Source organism: Lithobates pipiens, unplaced genomic scaffold, assembly GCF_037356315.1.
Source record: "Lithobates pipiens isolate NorthernLeopardFrog02 unplaced genomic scaffold, aLitPip1_a1.2 Scaffold_24, whole genome shotgun sequence".
In the NCBI taxonomy this organism is placed as follows: Eukaryota; Metazoa; Chordata; class Amphibia; order Anura; family Ranidae; genus Lithobates; species Lithobates pipiens.
Genome location: NW_027507786.1, coordinates 21,231,092 through 21,251,893, shown reverse-complemented (window position 1 = coordinate 21,251,893; position 20,802 = coordinate 21,231,092). Strand labels below are relative to the sequence as shown.

At 45.6% G+C, this 20,802-nt stretch overlaps 1 protein-coding gene across 1 annotated transcript in view; it reads right to left on the bottom strand.

Annotated features, from left to right (window-relative positions):
- Positions 1–296: 296 nt before the first annotated feature.
- PDE3B (phosphodiesterase 3B) overlaps positions 297–20,802 on the bottom strand; it is a 140,151-nt gene continuing 119,645 nt past the window's right edge. Inside the window, 6 exon segments of the mRNA XM_077453679.1 lie at positions 297–3,378; positions 3,381–3,426; positions 3,428–3,450; positions 10,933–11,179; positions 14,775–14,936; positions 20,248–20,451. Coding sequence (XP_077309805.1) covers positions 3,221–3,378; positions 3,381–3,426; positions 3,428–3,450; positions 10,933–11,179; positions 14,775–14,936; positions 20,248–20,451 — 840 coding nt within the window. The 3' untranslated portion in view covers positions 297–3,220.

The window sequence follows — 20,802 nt, the reverse complement described above, 5'->3', positions numbered from 1 at the left end:
AATCCGGACAATCAGAAGCAGGTGTGAGACCAGTTTCTGATTGGCCACCGAGGAGGGGGGAGCAAATGGAAGCCGTGGTGACCCATGGAGAGCATGGGAAGCGGCGATGGGGGTAAGTGTGACTGACTGTCCGACCAACCAAATAACTAAAAAGGGAGGGGGGGGGGGGGGGTCGTGGCATACTGTTTGCCCCCCCCCCCCCCCCCCCCCCAAAAAAAAAAATCCACCAGCCGCCACCGGTCTTACAACTTTCACACCTCCCATCCTGCTGTTAGACAATCAACACTGCTAAGAGGTCCAGATACAACTTTATTGCAATAAACGCCAAGGGGACAATCCAAAAAGTAGCCAGCACATTTCAGGGCCTTCTAGTCAAATGGCTGAAGTGTTAATTTTTGTCCCATCGCCAGGGTAGAGATATTAAAATGGCATGATATGTGAAAGACAGATGGAATGATGGCTGCCACCCATCTGCTCCATATAATGCCGTTCCAACATCTCCCCGACATTTATGCAATTCACACCTTCAGCCATGTGATTAGAAGGATTAACACCTATGCAGACACCAAGGATAAGAGGCTGTAACTAGATCGGGGGGGGGGGGGGGGGGGCTTCCACAACTTTCACACCTACCACCCTGTTCTTGGACAATCAACATCTGTTGAGAGGTCCAGATACAACTTTATTTCAGTAAAAGTCATGGGGATAATCCAAAAAGTAGCCAACACGTTAAAAGGGCCCCAAGGGTGTCTTCATCAGGGCTAAAAAAAACAAAAACACAGCTTTTTATAGCCTTGATGATTTTTTTTAGATTGCCCCTCTAACTTTTTTTGGAATAAAGTTGTATCTGGACCTCTTAGCAGTGGCCTGGCACTTCAATCTCATTTGTGTTACATTACGCTACAAGCCAAGGAGACCAAGGAGATCCAAAAGCTGCCAGTTCCCCAGGAGCAAGAGCGGTCTCCAAACTGCAGCCCAGATGCCGGATGTGGCCCCTTGCTTGCTTTTATCTGGCCCTCGGGGGGGGCCCTAGTTTATTCATCGACACCAACTAAGGGTCACAATTCCTCCCAGTGACACCAACGATGGGGCCCAACAAAACCAATGATGGGGCACAATTCTTCGGTAATGACACCAATGATGGGGACCAGTAAAACCAATGATGGGGCACAATTCTTCGGTAATGACACCAATGATGGGGACCAGTAAAACCAATGATGGGGCACAATTCTTTGGTAATGACACCAATGATGGGGACCAGTAAAACCAATGATGGGGCACAATTCTTCGGTAATGACACCAATGATGGGGACCAGTAAAACCAATGATGGGGCACAATTCTTCCCAATGACACCAACGATGGGGCCAAATAAAATCAACGATGGTGCACAATTCCTCCCAATGGCAAAAATTAGGCACAATTTCTACCAGTTACATCAAAGATGAGGCATAGTTCCTCCCACTGACACCAATGGGTCCCACTGATGGAGCACAATTTTTTTTCCCAGTGACACCAATGATAGGGCATCCTTCCTACTAATGACATGAATAATAAGCCACAGTTCCTCTTACTGACACCAACAATGGAGCCCAATGACCCCAACGATGGGGCACAATTCCTCCCATTTACATCAACGATGGGGCACAATTCCTCCCATTTACATCAACGATTGGGCACAATTCCTACCAACAACACCAATGATGGGGCACAATGACACCAATGATGGGGTACAGTTCCTTCCATTGACACCAACAATGGGGCCCAAATGACACCAACGATGGGGCAACAATTCCCATCAATGACACCAACAATGGGGCACAATGACACCAATGATGGGGCACAGTTCCTTCCACTGACACAAACGATGGGGCCCAATGACACCAATGATGGGGCACAGTTCCTTCCACTGACACCAACGATGGGGGCCCAATGACACCAACGATGGAGCAACAATTCCTATCAATGACACCAACGATGGGGCCCAATGACACCAACGATGGGGCACAATGACACCAACGATGGGGCACAGTCCCTACCGCTGACACCAACAATGGGGCCCGATGACACCAACTATGAGCATAATTCCTCCCAATGACACCAAAGATGGGGCAGTGTTTACTTCAACCTAATGCTGGGAACATGTCTACTCCAATGGACCACAGTCTGTCTCCCCCCCCCCCCCCCACCAAAGACTGAAGGACAGAAAAATTGTTTGGAAAGCTTGGAGACCCCCGATCTGCATTAACATCTATACTTTAAGATCGCAAGACCAGTGAGACGACCCTATGCGTCCGGCGCTATTTTTCCCTCTTTCCTCATACTGGACAATCAACATTTGCCTTGACACCTTCCGTGGTGATTGGACGAAGATGTTGGGGGGTAATCTTTCTGAAACTCATTAGAACTGAAGAACTGGGTTGGAGAAGCTACAAAACAAATCGACAATATTTTACGGAACAAGTCCAGCTGAACGTGAACCGTTACTACTAGCCTGGTCCTGGAACTTCAATACCTGAAAACAAAAATATTCCTTAAAATAAAAGTAAAACACAAGCGGATTATACACAACACATTTAAAAGCATCAGAAAACGACGCATCTGGGTTTTTTTTTTTTTTTTCTTTTTTCTTTCCAATCTTAAAAATTAGATTTTTTTTTTTCCGTCAAAGTCTATCAAACGGATGGAACCAATGAGACGGCGATAATAAAAAAAAAAAAATAACAAAACAAAAAAAAAAACAGAAAGACCCATTCCGCACAGTATTTTTCAGATTCAGGCACAGTTTTCCATAATTAAAAAAAATTGGTGACGGTTCCATCAAGAAAAAAAAAAAAAAAAAAAAAAACTTCTGTGGCTGCTTTGGTAAGAAAAGTCGCATTTTTTTTTTTTTTTTATGATTGTAAACGAAGTACCTTAAGGAGAAAAAAAAGCTTTGTATTCAGCAAGGCAGCATCAAGATTCGGTACTGAGATACCAGGTAGGGCACAAAGGATTTTGCATCGACTCGTACAATAAACGTCATTATATATAAATGTTTGTATATCCACATTACGAAAAGTGCATAGAGTGGCCGGGGCAGCCAGGTCCGCTCACAGTAATAAGGCCTTTTTTTTATTTATTTTTAATTTTTTTTCTTCCTTGCAAACTTTACAGTACGTGAAACGCCTCGCGGTGGGCACACGTTGGCCGCACCGTCCCGACGCACTCTGAGGAAAATTTTCAGCATCTCCTCTCCTCTCCCGACTGTCTTTCTTCCTCCTCGTCCGCTTCTTCGATGACCTGGATTTCATCCGACGGCGGTAGCGAGGATCCTTCGCCGGGCGCTTTGCTGTTGTCTGCTTTGGCCTTCTCCTCTTCCTCGATGGTCTTCTTCATATCTTGTGATTCTCTCGGAGGTGGTGCATGATCTGGGAGTACATCCGCCCTTCTACGCTTCCGTCTCTGTGGCTCTGAAATGAGAAGTTACGGAGGACGAGAATGAATTTTGTAAAAAAAAAAAATAAAAACATAAAACAAAAAACAACAAAAAACGCAAACTTAAGTTTGGTTCCTAAAGTTCATGTTCACCTTTCTCTTCTAATAAACAGCAATGCGTATTTACAACGTGACCATCAACACCTCTATTGGCTTGTTGGACATCCCATTCCAAAACCATGGCCATTAACATGGAGTTGCCCCTCCACCCCATGGCAAATAGAGTTGCCCTCTCCCCTAACGGCCTTTAATACGAAGTTGCCCCTACCCCCATAACCATTAATATGGAGTTTCCCCGCCCACCCCCATAGCCATTAATTTGAAGCTGCCCACTTCTCCCCTGGCCATTAATATGGAGGTGCCCCCTTCTCCCCTGGCCATTAATATGGAGCTGCCGCCTCCTCTGGCCATTAATATGGAGCTGCCCCCTTCTCCCCGGCCATTAATATGGAGCTGCCCCCTTCTCCCCCGGCCATTAATATGGAGCTGCCCCCTTCTCCCCCGGTCATTAATATGGGAGTTGCCCCCTCCTCCCCTGGCCATTAATATGGAGTTGCCCACTTCTCCCTGGCCATTAATATGGAAGTTGCCCACTCCTCCCCTGGCCATTAATATGGAGTTGCCCCCTTCTCCCCTGGCCATTAATATGGAGTTGCCCCCTCCTCCCCTGGCCATTATATGGAGTTGCCCCCTCCTCCCTTGGCCATTAATATGGAGCTGCCATCTCCTCCCTTGGCCATTATATGGAGCTGCCCCCTTCTCCCTTGGCCATTAATATGGAGTTGCCCCGTCCTCCCTTGGCCATTAATATGAAGCTGCCCCCTCCCTCCCTTGGCCATTAATATGAAGCTGCCCCCTTCTCCCTTGGCCATTAATATGAAGCTGCCCCCTTCTCCCTTTGGCCATTAATATGGAGCTGCCATCTCCTCCCTTGGCCATTAATATGGAGTTGCCCCGTCCTCCCTTGGCCATTAATATGGAGTTGCCCCGTCCTCCCTTGGCCATTAATATGGAGTGCCCCCTCCTCCCTTGGCCATTAATATGGAGTTGCCCCCTCCTCCCTGGCCATTAATATGGAGTTGCCCCCTCCTCCCCTGGCCATTAATATGGAGTTGCCCCCTCCTCCCCTGGCCATTAATATGGAGTTGCCCCCTTCTCCCCTGGCCATTAATATGGAGTTGCCCCCTCCTCCCCTGGCCATTAATATGGAGTTGCCCCCTTCTCCCCTGGCCATTAATATGGAGTTGCCCCCTCCTCCCCTGGCCATTAATATGGAGTTGCCCCCTCCTCCCTTGGCCATTAATATGGAGCTGCCATCTCCTCCCTTGGCCATTAATATGGAGCTGCCCCCTTCTCCCTTGGCCATTAATATGGAGTTGCCCCGTCCCTCCCTTGGCCATTATTATGAAGCTGCCCCCTCCTCCCTTGGCCATTAATATGAAGCTGCCCCCTTCTCCCTTGGCCATTAATATGGAGCTGCCCCCTTCTCCCTTGGCCATTAATATGGAGCTGCCATCTCCTCCCTTGGCCATTAATATGGAGTTGCCCCGTCCTCCCTTGGCCATTAATATGGAGTTGCCCCCTCCTCCCTTGGCCATTAATATGGAGTTGCCCCCTCCTCCTTGGCCATTAATATGGAGTTGCCCCCTCCTCCCCTGGCCATTAATATGGAGTTGCCACCTCCTCCCCTGGCCATTAATATGGAGTTGCCCCCTCCTCCCCTGGCCATTAATATGGAGTTGCCCCCTCCTCCCCTGGCCATTAATATGGAGTTGCCCCCTCCTCCCCTGGCCATTAATATGGAGTTGCCCCCTCCTCCCCTGGCCATTAATATGGAGTTGCCCCCTCCTCCCCTGGCCATTAATATGGAGTTGCCCCCTCCTCCCCTGGCCATTAATATGGAGTTGCCCCCTCCTCCCCTGGCCATTAATATGGAGTTGCCCCCTCCTCCCTTGGTCATTTATATGGAGCTGCCCCTTCTCCCCTAACCATTGATATGGAGCTGCTGCTACTCCCATGGCCATAAATATGGCACTGCCCCTCCCCCATGGCCGTTAATATGGAGGTGTCCCTCCCCCCATGGCCATTAATATTGAGTTTCCCCCTCCTCCGTGGCTATTAAAGTGGGAGTGAACTCCCATGCATGATTTTTACCTATAGGTATAGTAAATATCTCCTAAACGTGCACTGTTTAGGATATATTTACTGTACATGCAGCCAATGACGTCACCAGCCCATCCGCTCTGAAGGAACAGCATACTGCGCCGTTCCTTCAGAGTCCTGTGCCATAAATGGAGGCTCCCACACACATCCACTGGAGTGACATCATTGCGGAGTCCCCGAAAACCAAAAGGAAGACCAGGTGAAGATGGAAGCACTTTCAGCTGTGACTGAGCACCGCTAGAGAGCTTCGCTCTAGGGTACGTTTCATATAATGCACTAGTATGTGATGCATACTAGCACATTATGACATGGCCTTGCAGGTTTAAAAAAAAAAAAGCCAGCGGTTTACTACTGCTTTAATATGGAGTTACCCACGGTGCTCTCCCCATGGCTATTAATATGATGTTACCCCCCCCCTTTGTGGCTATAACATCCTCCACTCTTCTGAGAAGGTTTTTCACAAGACTTTGGAGAGTATCTGTGGTCATTTGGGCCCAAAAAGACCTTTCTCACACTTAGCAAACCAATTAATCCCAAAGATGTTCAGTAGGGTTGAGGTCAGGGCTCTGTACAGGACACTTGAGTTCCTCCACACCAAGCTGGCCAAATGACCAATCCATGTCTTTATGGAGCTGGCCTCACAGGGGCACCGTCATGCTTTGGTGTGGAGGAACTCAAGTGTCCTGTACAAAGCCCAGACCTAAATCCTACTGAAGACTTGGGATGAGCCTGATGTTCGACTTAAACATCGGGTGTTTGCCGAATAGCGAACAATTTGGGGTGTTCGCAGCAAATTCGAAAGCCATGGAACACCCTTTAACAGTCTATGGAAGAAATCTAAAGTGCTAATTTTAAAGGCTTATATGCAAGTTATTGTCCTAAAAAGTGTTTGGGGACCCGGGCCCTGCCCCAGGGGACATGGATCAATGCAGCACAAAGTTTTAAAAACTGCATTTTTTTTCGGGAGAAGTGATTATAATAATGATTAAAGTGAAACAATAAAAGTTAAATATTCATTTAAATTTCATACCTGGGGGGTGTCTATAGTATGCCTGTAAAGGGGAGCAAAATTACATTTCTAAAGGAAAAAAGGTCATTTAAAACTACTCGCGGCTACAATGCATTGACGTTCCCGGCAATACACATAAAAGCCATTGAAAAAAGCGGCATGGGATTTCCCCACAGTCCATTACTTATGAATATAAAGGGTAAACCTGAACCAAAATTTAAAAAAAACATTTTTTGTGGGAGTCTCCCCCTAAATTCCATACCAGGCCCTTCAGGTCTGGTATGGATATTAAGGGGAACCCCACACCAATTTATTTTTTTTAAATGGCATGAGCCCCCCTCTAAATCCAAACTTAAGGGGAACCCCGCGCCCAAAGTAAAAAAAAAATGGAGTGGGGGTCCCCCCAAAAATCCATACCAGACCCTTATCCGAGCACGCAACCTGGCAGGCTGCAGGAAAAAGGGGGGGGAATGAGAGAGCACCCCCCCTCCTGAACCGTACCAGGCCACATGCCCTCAACATGGGGAGGGTGCTTTGGGCTAACCCCCCAAAGCAACTCATCCCCATGTTGATGGGGACAAGGGTCGCATCCCCATAACCCTTGCCCGGTGGTTGTGAGGGTCTATGGGCGGGGGGCTTATCAGAATCTGAAAGCCCCCTTTAACAAGGGGACCCCCAAATCCTGGCCTCCCCCCTGTGTGAAATGGTAACGGGGTACAAAAGTACCCCTACCATTTAAAAAAAAGAAAAGTGTGAAAATGGTAAAAATGACATGACACAGCTTGGGGACAAGTCCTTTATTAAAAATAAAACTGTCCCACGAAGTCTTCTTCTCTTGCTCCGCCGACGGACCAAAAAAAATAAAATAAAACGAGACCGACCGTCCTGCCTCCATGGGAGGCTCCCCACCGTATGACGCGACTTCGAATTGACAGTTCTTTTTTAACTGAGGGCGGGGCCACACGGTGACGCCGCCCCCCCCCTCTGACGCTATGGGGAAGCCATAGGAACGTCCCTGTGCGTCACAGGGGGGCGGGGTCACCCGGCAACGCCACCGTGTGGCCCCACCCTCAGTTATACAAGAACTGTCAAAGCGAAGACGCGTCATATGGCAGGGAGCCTCCCATGGAGGTGGGTCGGTCGTGCTTTTTTTATTTTTCGGTCCGTCGGCGGAGCAAGAGAAGAATTATTCTTCGTGGGACAGTTTTATTTTTATTTTTTTAATAAAGAACTTGTCCCAAGCCCTGTCATGTCGTTTTTACCTTTTTCATACTTTTTTTTGTGAAATGGTAGGGGTACATTTGTACCCCGTTACCATTTCACGGTGGGGGGAGGCCGGGATCTGGGGTCCCCTTGTTAAAGGAAGCTTCCAGATTCCGATAAGCCGCCCCTTAACCTTCGGGTGAGGGCTGTGGGGATGAGGCCCTTGTCCCCATCAACATGGGGACAAGGTGCTTTGGGGGGCTACCCCAAAGCACCCTCCCCATGTTGAGGGCATGTGGCGTGGTACGGTTCAGGAGGGGGAGCGCTCTCTCACCCCCCCCTTTTTCCTGCGGCCTGCCAGGTTGCGTGCTCGGATAAGGGTCTGGTATGGACTTTTGGGGGGACCGGCACGCCATTTTTTTTTTTTATTTGGGCGCGGGGTTCCCCTTAATATACATACCAGACCTGAAGGGCCTGGTATAGAATTTGGGGGGACCCCTACGCAACTTTTTTTTAAATTTCGGTTTGGGGTCCCCCTTAATATTCATACCAGACCCAAAGGGTCTGGTAATGGACTGTGGGGGAATCCAATGCTGTTTTTTTCAATGACTTTTATGTGTATTGCCGGGACCGAGAATTCATCATAGCCGTGAGTACTTTTAAATTACTTTTTTTCCCTTTAGAAATGTCATTTTGCTCTCAGACTGTTCTAAACACAGGAAACATGCGCCCCTTTACAGGCATACTACAGACACCCCCCAGGCACGAGATTTAAAGGAATATTACACTTTTCTTTTATTCACTTTAAGCATTATTAAAATCACTGCTCCCAAAAAAATGGCCGTTTTTAAAACTTTTTTTTTTGCATTGACCCATGTCCCCTGGGGCAGGACCCGGGTCCCCAAACACTTGTTATGACAAGAACTTGCATATTGCCCTTTAAAATCAGCCATTTTGATTTTTCATGTTCGTGTCCCATAGACTTTAACAGTGTTCACATGTTCAAACACATTTTTTTGCCTGTTCGCATGTTCTGCTGCGAATCAAACCGGGGGGGGGGGGTTAGGGTTGGTGGGGGGGGGGGGGATAGGGTTGGTGGGGGGGGGGGGGGGGGGTTGGGCTCATCCCCTACTGAAAACCTTTGGGTCAAAATCAGTACCTGACCTCACAAATTTTCTTTTGGACAAGAGAAATAAAATGTTCAAATTCTCAAATTCATCCCAAAGGTGTTCAGTAGGGTTGAGGTCAGACCTTGGGACTGGCTTTGGGCACACCCACGCCTAACTTTTCCAAGACTGTTTGCCATGAGGTTGGTAGCGCAGGGAGGAGGCTAGAACCCAAGTCATGCAAAAGAGCATTTGTCAAGTACTGATGTTGGATATGAAGGGTCAAAGACAGCGCCCCAATCAATCCCAAAAGGTGTGCAGGACACTGGAGTTCCTCCACAATAAAATGGTCACACCAGGTCTTTATGGAGAGCTGGCTTTGTACACAAGGGGGGGCCACAGTCATGCTGGAACAAAAAGGGTCTTCACCAAACTGATACCACAAGGTTGGAAGAGCACAATAGTCTACAATGTCATTGTATGGAGTATTACCGGGACCCTTCACCGGGAACTCCTGAATGCCTTCATATGTAGAGGACCTCACATACCCCTACAAATAGGATATTGGTGTATGGCATAAAACATTGGAGTATTATTAGAACGGATTTTAACCCCTTCCCGCCGAGCGTACGTAGATCTGCGTACTCGGCTTCCAGGGGTTATACCAGGATGATGCCCGCCCCTGCAGGCATCATCCCGGTACCGTTTTTTCCAGCGGGCGATTGGCTATGCAGCCATAACAACCGAAGCAGCTAAAAGACGCTCGGCTGTTAGGCCGCCCCCCCTCCCGCCGCTGTTACCGGTGCTCCCGCTCGATCGGGAGCACCGATTCACAATGTGATGCCTCCGGCTGCTGGGGAGGAACTGGAATGACACCGTAATCGGCTTCGTTCCAGTCTCCTCATAGTAAACACGGAAGTGACGTCATGGCGTCACTTCCCGTTTACTCGGCTGCCAATGGCGCCGGTTTAAAAAAAAATATCCGGTATTCAGAATCGCCGTTTTCAGCGATCTGAATACATTGAAGTGTAACGGAGGGGTGGGGAGGTCTTTTAGACCCCCGATCCCTCCATAAAGAGTACCTGTCACCACCTATTACTGTCACAAGGGATGTTTACATTCCTTGTGACAGCAATAAAAGTGATCAAAAATTTTATTTTATTTTTTTAAAACAATTTATTAATTTAAAAATAAATTAAATAAATGTAAAAAAAATTTTTTTAAAGCGCCCGCCGTCCCCTGTGAGCTCGCGAAGCAAAGAAAACGCATACGGAAGTCGCGCCCGCATATGTAAACGGTGTTCAAATCACACATGTGAGGTATCGCCGCGATCGTCAGAGCGAGAGCAATAATTCTAGCTCTAGACCTCCTCTGTAACGCTAACCTGGTAACCGTAAAAATGTTTTAAAGCGTCGCTTATTGAGATTTTTAGGTACCGTACTTTGTTGTCATTCCACGAGTGCGTGCGATTATAAAGTGTGACGTGTTTGGTATCTATTTACTCGGCGTAACATCATCTTTCACATTATGAAAAATTGGGCTAATTTTACTGTTTCGTTTTTTTTTTAATTCATGAAAGTGTCCCTTTTCCCAAAAAGTTGAGTTTAAAACACCGCTGCGTGAATACCGTGTGACATAAAATATTGCAACAATCGCCGTTTTATTCTCTAGTGTCTCTGCTAAATATATATATTTAATATATATATATATATATATATATATATATATATATATATATATATATATATAAATGTTTGGGGGTTCCAAGTAATTTTCTAGCAAAAAATATGGATTTTAACTCGTAAACACCAAATGCCAAAAATAGGCTTAGTCATGAAAGGGTTAAAAATGCCATATAAAAATATAAAAAATGGTTGGAAGTAATTTTGTTAAAGCCCCCCTACACCCCCATTCCACCCACCCCTTCAACATCTGTCCTGTAATACAGAGGACACAAAAGTACTGTCTGTACATACCGGGATTGTCCTCGTCCCCCTCTTCATCGTCCGACTCAAAGTCATCACCGTCCTCATCATCCTCGCTCTCCATTTCCTCTTCCTCCTTGTCTATCCACCTCCCCGGCAGCAATCCGGCGGCATCGTACGACTTACACAGAGGCCCCACAATGTGCGTGATGAAGGATTCCTGCAGCTTGGCCAGCTGGGGAGACGAGCGATCCATGAAGGGGCTGATGGGAAGACCCAGGTTTGCCTCTTCGTCACCCTGGATGAAATAATAACAAACTCAAAAACAAAATAATAAAATGGAAATCATCGTCCTTAATCACGGGAAATCGTCCCGGCTATACATCATTTTACTGCTATAGTTAGGATCATTCTTTCCCTCCTCCCTGCTCAGCCAAAAAAAACGTTAGGCTTGTGCAATTCATTTCGTAACGAATCGAAATTCGGCCGAATTTTGCATCTTTCGGACATTCGGATGCATCCGAATGTCTGAATAAAAAAATAATGAATAACAACGAATACGAACTAAATATAACAAATGAATTCGAATGAATTTGGTAATTCTTTAAAGATCTAATGAAACAAAAGGTCAGCTCAAAGTAAATCTTATAGTCCAATCAGCTAATTAATTTTGTGCCGGAGGTTGGATTACTGGCAAAGTGCATTCCTGAGAAGTGAGTGAGAAGGGTGTTGTGTTGTATTTGAGCCGAGGAGAAGAGACGTTGTCATTGTGTGTGATAAAAGATTCAATAAATAAACGACTTTCCAAACTACGAATCATTATCACGAATGTCTATACTAGGGCTGCAACTAATGATTATTTTCATAATCGATTAGTTGATAGATTATTGTTTTGATTAATCGATTAATCGGTTAATAGTCGTAAAAAAAAAAGTGTGGTGTATAATTTAGTTAATATGTACAGTTTTAAAAAAAGGCAATTTATTCTTAAATATCTCTATATGCAGTGGTGAATATAAATAACCAACTATATGGTTAGGGAGCAAAATCTCGAATCCACTCTGAGAATGACAGAAGAGATATACTGTATATATTAGAGGGGATATATACTGTATATACTATTAGAGGAGATATACCATATACACTATTGAAGATATACTGTATATACTATTAGAGGGTATATACTATTAGAGGATATATACTGTATATACTATTAGAGGAGAGCTATACTGTATATACTATTAGGAGAGATATACTGTATATACTATTATAGGCTATATACTGTATATACTTTTAGAGGAGAGCTATACTGCATAAACTATTAGAGGGGATATACTGTATATACCATTAGAGGGGATATACTGTATATACCATTAGAGGGGATATACTGTATATACCATTAGAGGGGATATACTGTATATACCATTAGAGGGGATATACTGTATATACCATTAGGGGGGATATACTGTATATACCATTAGAGGAGAGATATAGTGTATATACTATTAGAGGAGAGATATCGTGTATATACTATTAGAGGAGAGATATCGTGTATATACTATTAGAGGAGAGATATAGTGTATATACTATTAGAGGAGAGATATACTGTATATACTATTAGAGGAGAGATATAGTGTATATACTATTAGAGGAGGGATATAGTGTATATACTATTAGAGGAGAGATATAGTGTATATACTATTAGAGGAGAGATATAGTGTATATACTATTAGAGGAGAGATATAGTGTATATACTATTAGAGGAGAGATATAGTGTATATACTATTAGAGGAGAGATATCGTGTATATACTATTAGAGGAGAGATATCGTGTATATACTGTTAGAGGAGAGATATCGTGTATATACTGTTAGAGGAGAGATATCGTGTATATACTATTAGAGGAGAGATATAGTGTATATACTGTTAGAGGAGAGATATAGTGTATATACTATTAGAGGGAAGATATAGTGTATATACTATTAGAGGAGAGATATAGTGTATATACTATTAGAGGAGAGATATAGTGTATATACTATTAGAGGAGAGATATACTGTATATACTATTAGAGGAGGGATATAGTGTATATACTATTAGAGGAGAGATATAGTGTATATACTATTAGAGGAGAGATATAGTGTATATACTATTAGAGGAGAGATATAGTGTATATACTATTAGAGGAGAGATATAGTGTATATACTATTAGAGGAGAGATATAGTGTATATACTATTAGAGGAGAGATATCCTGTATATACTATTAGAGGAGAGATATCCTGTATATACTATTAGAGGAGAGATATCCTGTATATACTATTAGAGGAGGGATATAGTGTATATACTATTAGAGGAGAGATATAGTGTATATACTATTAGAGGAGAGATATAGTGTATATACTATTAGAGGAGGGATATAGTGTATATACTATTAGAGGAGAGATATAGTGTATATACTATTAGAGGAGAGATATAGTGTATATACTATTAGAGGAGAGATATAGTGTATATACTATTAGAGGAGGGATATAGTGTATATACTATTAGAGGAGAGATATAGTGTATATACTATTAGAGGAGAGATATAGTGTATATACTATTAGAGGAGAGATATAGTGTATATACTATTAGAGGAGAGATATAGTGTATATACTATTAGAGGAGAGATATCCTGTATATACTATTAGAGGAGAGATATCCTGTATATACTATTAGAGGAGAGATATCCTGTATATACTATTAGAGGAGGGATATAGTGTATATACTATTAGAGGAGAGATATAGTGTATATACTATTAGAGGAGGGATATAGTGTATATACTATTAGAGGAGAGATATAGTGTATATACTATTAGAGGAGGGATATAGTGTATATACTATTAGAGGAGAGATATTGTGTATATACTATTAGAGGAGGGATATAGTGTATATACTATTAGAGGAGAGATATAGTGTATATACTATTAGAGGAGAGATATAGTGTATATACTATTAGAGGAGGGATATAGTGTATATACTATTAGAGGAGAGATATAGTGTATATACTATTAGAGGAGGGATATAGTGTATATACTATTAGAGGAGAGATATAGTGTATATACTATTAGAGGAGGGATATAGTGTATATACTATTAGAGGAGGGATATAGTGTATATACTATTAGAGGAGAGATATAGTGTATATACTATTAGAGGAGGGATATAGTGTATATACTATTAGAGGAGAGATATAGTGTATATACTATTAGAGGAGAGATATCGTGTATATACTATTAGAGGAGAGATATCGTGTATATACTATTAAAGGGTCAATCTGGTAAATATCATCAGATTTATTAACTTTAACCCCATTTTGTTACTGGCCGATTAATCGATTATGAAAATAGTAATCGATTAATTTCATAATCGATTAGTTGTTTCAGCCCTAGTATATACGTACATAAATAGCGAATTTCAACAAATACGAACGAAGGAATTCGATAATCTACGAATAATAACGAATTATCCGAAAACGTAGTAATGTAACATAACGAATATAACGGAACGAATTGATGTATTTTACGAATGACAGCGAACCCCGAAACTAAACGAAATTTTCCGCTGTGCACAAGTCTAAAAACCCGTCACCAATTTTTCATTGGAAAAGCCAAAACTCTGAGTTTTACTACCACTGGGAGCCGTTCATCTGTTCCGCGCAAGTCTCGCGTTTTGGTGCCACTTCATGATTTTAGAAGAACCCGGGGGGGGGGGGGGGGGGGTTTCCCTTCCTTACACGCCGAAACGGATTTCTGGAAGACGTACGCATTGGAAGCAAAGTGACCCCAAAACTATTCAAATTTTGCCCGTTTTATATCGACCCGTCAACGTGAATTCTTTATTGCGTTAATTTCTCTTACCTGTTCATAGAACTCGTTGACGATTCCTTCCGTCCACTTCAAATGCAGCTCCCGCGTCTTCGCCGGCCCATTAATGTCCGCCAGTTTGATGCACACTTGGCACACCAGAAGGCGGTCATTCTCATTGGTCCAGTCGATGCCGTTACTGCTAACATCGTTCACCTGAGGAGAAACCGAGATTAAATAAAAGCAAAAATCTACCTTCATTTTTTTTCCCCTTCTGAAACATTTTTGTGTCTAACTTTTTGACAAACGTCCGATGTCTTCAGAAGTAAAAAAGCAAAAAAAAAAAAAAAAAAAACACACACACCTAGGAAAAACACATTTCATGCATATATTCTGGATCATGTGTACACTATATGACCAAAAGTCTGTGAACCCCTGATGCATCAAACCTCTACGACAGTGATTCTCAACCAGGGTTCTGTGGATCCCTAGGGTTCCTCCAGAGGTTGTAGGGGTTCCTTCAGCATTGGGCCATTTCTGCCCCTCAGATAAGTTCCCACCGACATTCCCATTGATCTTTTTAGCTCTCTGTAAGGAGGTGATTCTTCCCAATGACCACAAGTGTAAGGACCATTCTTCCCACTGACCATCACACTAATGTATCATGAGGTGTAGAGTTATAATTTTTTAGCAGGGGTTCCCCAAGACTGGAGAACTATTTCAAGGGTTCCTCTGTGTTGAAAAGGTTGAGAAAGGCTGATCTACGAGCTTGATGGACATCCCATTCCAAAACCATGGCCATTAATATGGAGTTGCCCCTCTCCCCATAGCATGGCCATTAATATGGAGTTGCCCCTCCCACCATGGACATTAATATGAAGCTGCCCCCTCCCCCCCATAGCATAGCCATTAATATGGAGTTGCCCCTCTCCCCATGGCTATAAATATGGAGCTGCCCCTCTCCCCATGGCTAAAAATATGGAGCTGCCCCCTCCCCCCCCCCATAGCATGGCTATAAATATGGAGTTGCCCCTCTCCCCATGGCTATAAATATGGAGTTGCCCCTCTCCCCATGGCTATAAATATGGAGCTGCCCCTCTCCCCATGGTTATAAATATGGAGCTGCCCCCTCCCCCCCATAGCATGGCCATTAATATGGAGTTGCCCCTCTCCCCATGGCCATTAATATGGAGCTGCCCCTCTACCCCCCATAGCATGGCCATTAATATGGAGTTGCCCCTCTCTCCCCATGGTTATAAATATGGAGCTGCCCCCTCCCCCCCATAGCATGGCCATTAATATGGAGTTGCCCCTCTCTCCCCATGGTTATAAATATGGAGCTGCCCCCTCCCCCCCATAGCATGGCCATTAATAAGAAGTTGCACAACCCCCCCTCCTCCCATGGCCATTAATATGGAGCTGCGCCCTCCCCCCATGGCCATTAATATGGAGCTGCCCCCTCCCCCCATAGCATGGCCATTAATATGGAGCTGCCCCCTCCCCCCATGGCCATTAATATGGAGTTGCCCCTCTCCCCATGGCTATAAATATGGAGCTGCCCCCCCCCCCCCCATAGCATGGCCATTAATATGGAGACTAAGCCCTCACTGCATGGGTTAACTGCTTGTTTAGTCTATGGGACAGTAACAGCACTTCTGCTTACCTGATCCTCCACTTCCCTGACAAAACTGCACTCTCCTCCGCTCCGACAGGTGGTGTGCCCCTAAGCATGCTCATCTCTAGAGCAAGGCTATGGTTCCTGCATCGGTCTTGGTGACATCAGAGGACCTTAGACCACCAGAGTGCAGGGAAGAAGAGGTTGCGGGAACAGGTCTGGCAGCGCAGAGGAGCATGGGGGAGCAGAAGATCGGGTAAGCAAAGTGGATTTACCTGGTCCCCTTTGACCAGCTTTTCCAACTGGGGTGTCACCAGAGTTTGCCAGGGGTGCTGCGGCATCCTGTTAGAGAGTGCCTGTGACTGAGCTCTTCCCGAGTCCTGACCTACTGCACCTCCCCTACAGTGCAGGACCCAGAAGTGAAGGTATGGGTACAGTACCTCAGTTTTTAAAAAGGCTTTATGTATGTACTGTATGTGTGTGTATAGATGTGTGTGCATATAAGTGTGTGTGTATAGATGTGTGTGCATGTATGTGTGTGTATAGATGTGTGTGCATGTATGTGTGTGTGTGTGTGTGTGTGTGTGTGTGTGTGTGTACGTGAGTTTATATATGTGTGAGTATGTATGCATGTATGTGTGAGTATGTGTGTTTATATGTAAGTAAATATGTGTGTGTGTGTGTGTGTGTGTGTGACCTTTTGTATGAATGTGCGTTACTTTTAACCAATGGTGCCGTTGAATGTGACGGGGTACATTTCCTGCTGTGACTGAAGCATGTGTACGACCTGAGCCTCTGCAGCTTAAGGCGGTGAAGCTGGGGGTGGTAACATAACTCAATCGTATGGATTCACTGCCCCCAAACCTTGTGTGTGACTGAGCCCCTAGGCTTGGATCACATCTGTGTATCTGTGTGCTGGGTGTAGGGCTGTCCTACCCAAAGAAATGCAGGAAAAAAGTCCCTGATACCTAAAAAAAAATCTCGGCACATCAACTTCAGGGACAACATGTTCACTTGCTGCCTAATATATCCCACAGACTTTCAGATGCCATTGTAATCAGATACACAGTATTATTCACAGATGGTAGGTCAGTGGTCATAATGTTATGGCTGATTGGTGTATGTGACTTGTGTGTGTATACATTGTACATATATGACTTTTGTGTACATACAGTAATTAACTTGTGTGTTCATTGTATACAATGTACATATGCAGTATATGTCCTGTGTAGATACATTGTACAGATAAGACCTGTGGGGTATACTCTGCCCCGTGATGCTGGGGCTATATACTCTGCCCCGTGATGCTGGGGCTATATACCCTGCCCCGTGATGCTGGGGCTATATACCCTGCCCCGTGGTGCTGGGGCTATATACCCTTCCCCGTGGTGCTGGGGCTATATACCCTGCCCCGTGGTGCTGGGGCTATATACCCTGCCCCGTGGTGCTGGGGCTATATACCCTGCCCCGTGGTGCTGGGGCTATATACCCTGCCCCGTGGTGCTGGGGCTATATACCCTGCCCCGTGGTGCTGGGCCTATATACCCTGCCCCGTGGTGCTGGGCCTATATACCCTGCCCCGTGGTGCTGGGGCTATATACCCTGCCCCGTGGTGCTGGGGCTATATACCCTGCCCCGTGGTGCTGGGCCTATATACCCTGCCCCGTGGTGCTGGGCCTATATACCCTGCCCCGTGGTGCTGGGGCTATATACCCTTCCCCGTGGTGCTGGGCCTATATACCCTGCCCCGTGGTGCTGGGCCTATATACCCTGCCCCGTGATGCTGGGCCTATATACCCTGCCCCGTGATGCTGGGCCTATATACCCTGCCCCGTGGTGCTGGGGCTATATACCCTTCCCCGTGGTGCTGGGCCTATATACCCTGCCCCGTGATGCTGGGCCTATATACCCTGCCCCGTGATGCTGGGGCTATATACCCTGCCCCGTGATGCTGGGGCTATATACCCTGCCCCGTGGTGCTGGGCCTATATACCCTGCCCCGTGATGCTGGGCCTATATACCCTGCCCCGTGATGCTGGGGCTATATACCCTGCCCCGTGATGCTGGGGCTATATACCCTGCCCCGTGATGCTGGGCCTATATACCCTGCCCCGTGATGCTGGGCCTATATACCCTGCCCCGTGATGCTGGGCCTATATACCCTGCCCCGTGATGCTGGGGCTATATACTCTGTCCTGTGATGCTGAGCTGTATATTTCTGACACCATGGGTGGAAGCAAGTGGAATACTGGGGCTGGAGTGGGTAGATTCTATAAGGGGTGGAGCTTATGAGAAGTGGAAGGGGTCAAAAAGGAAGGGTGGGGTCTGGCACCCCCCCATCCTAAAACTTCATTAGCCGCCACTGAGTTGCCCCCCCTCCTCCCATGGTCATTAATACGGCGTTGCCCCCTTCCTCCATTGCCAATAAAATTGAGTTTATTGGCAATGCTCCACTCTTCTGGGTCCTTCCACAAGGCATTGGAGGGTGCCTGTGGGAATTTGTTCCCATTTGTGAGATCAAGAAATGATGTTGGATGAGAAGTCATGGCTCACACCTTGGGCTGGGCTGCCCCCCACCCCTCAAAAAAATAAATAAAAAAAATTAATTCATTTCAAAAGTGTACAGTCATGTTAGGATTGTGCAGGTAGGTTAGGAACACCATGCGTAATTAAAAAGTCTCAGAGACTCCAGCTGTTTGATCACTTATTTGGTGTATGATATAAAATATGGTCAGTGTGTTTCTGGAGAACTGGGGCTCCCTCTAATTTTGGGGTTTGGTCCACCTTGGGTTCCACATAAGGTGCAAAAAAAAAAAAAAAAAAAAAAGACCTGGCTCACAGCGATCTAACTCATGCCAAAGTTTTTTTAGTAGGGTAAGGTCAGGGCTCTGTACAGGACACTCAAGTTCCTCCACACCTTGAGCCCCCATGTTGGGCACCAAAAAAAAAAAAAGACCTGACTCACAGTTAGCGATCCAATTCATCCCAAAATCCCAAAGGTGTTTATTTGGTCAGGGCTCTGCACAGGACACTGGAATTCCTCCACACCAAACTGGTCAAGCTGAGGTCGGGTACTGATGTTGGCTAGAAAGACATGGCTTTTATGCCACGTGTTGGGCACCAAAAAAAAGACCTAGCTCACCATCAGCATTCCAATTCATCCCAAAGGTGTTTAGTAGGACTGAGGTCAGGGCACTTGAGTTCCTTCATGACCTCAAACCTATTGAACGCTTTTGGGATGAGAAGACCTCATCCCAAAGGTGTTCCGTAGGGTTAAGTGCAGGCACTGATGGTGGATGAGAAGACTTTGTACCAAAAAGGTCTTCCTAAAGTAGGGTTGAGGTCAGGGCCCTGTTCAGGACCACTTGAGTTCCTCCACACCCAAAACAGCATTTGTGAGGTCCAGTATTGATGTTGAGAAGGGTCATAGTCAGCATTCCAAAGGTGTGAAGGACACAGGAGATCCTCCACACCGAACTGGTCACACCATGTCTTTACGGAGCTGGCTTTGTACCCCGGGGGGGGGGGGGGGGGCAGTCTGTGTCCCATTAGGAAGGTTTGCCTTCACTTTCTGTCTTGGGGATTCAATGGGAAAAGAGAGGAAATCCTCTTTTGTACACTGGAGCAACTGTTGCCATTGGACAACCATACATTTTTGACTTCTCATCCCTTTCTGCTCTGGTGGTAATGGTCAGCAGGACAAATAGAGCAAAGCTACCCAGTGGAGACATAACACAGCAATTGAATCTGTCCTAAAAAATTAGGTTGATGGATCCCCAACACTTGCCGATTCATTTATTCTAAGGTTTGGATTTTTTAAGGGTTACATTTACACACCAGCTGTTCTCTAACTGCTTTGCAAAACATTTTTCTGACCCTGCGAGCCTGGAACTGGTAATACACAGCACGCACCTTTGCATTGAACTCCGCCAGGAAATCGAAGTGCTTCTTGAGGTCGGTGGCAAGGATGGCTTCGATGACGAGAAAGCGGAACCGCTTGAACTGTACATGGTCCAGGTAGGTTAGGAAGTTGTATTCTGGCTGGGACAGGAAGAGGTTCCAGGCGGAGGCCGCGTGGTGATTCTCCAGGACCGACCGATCGTTATACAGAACAGCCTGAAACAAAAATAAGCAGGGAGATGGCTGAGAGACTCGTAGGTGGCAACTGTCTACAACTTTGGCCTCCAAACTTTCTAAACAAAAGGGCCATTTTACTGTTCTTCAGACTTTAGGGGGGCCAGACTGTGGTCATTCGGAGTAGAGCATGTCCTGGTGTTAGTGGGAGTAAACAGTTTCCCCTCTTTGGTATTAGGGGGAGGAATAGTGGACCATCGTTCCCGTCAGCGGGAGGAATAGTGGCCCGCCGTTCCCGTCAGCGGGAGGAATAGTGGCCCGCCGTTCCCGTCAGCGGGAAGAATAGTGGCCCGCCGTTCCCGTCAGCGGGAAGAATAGTGGCCCGCCGTTCCC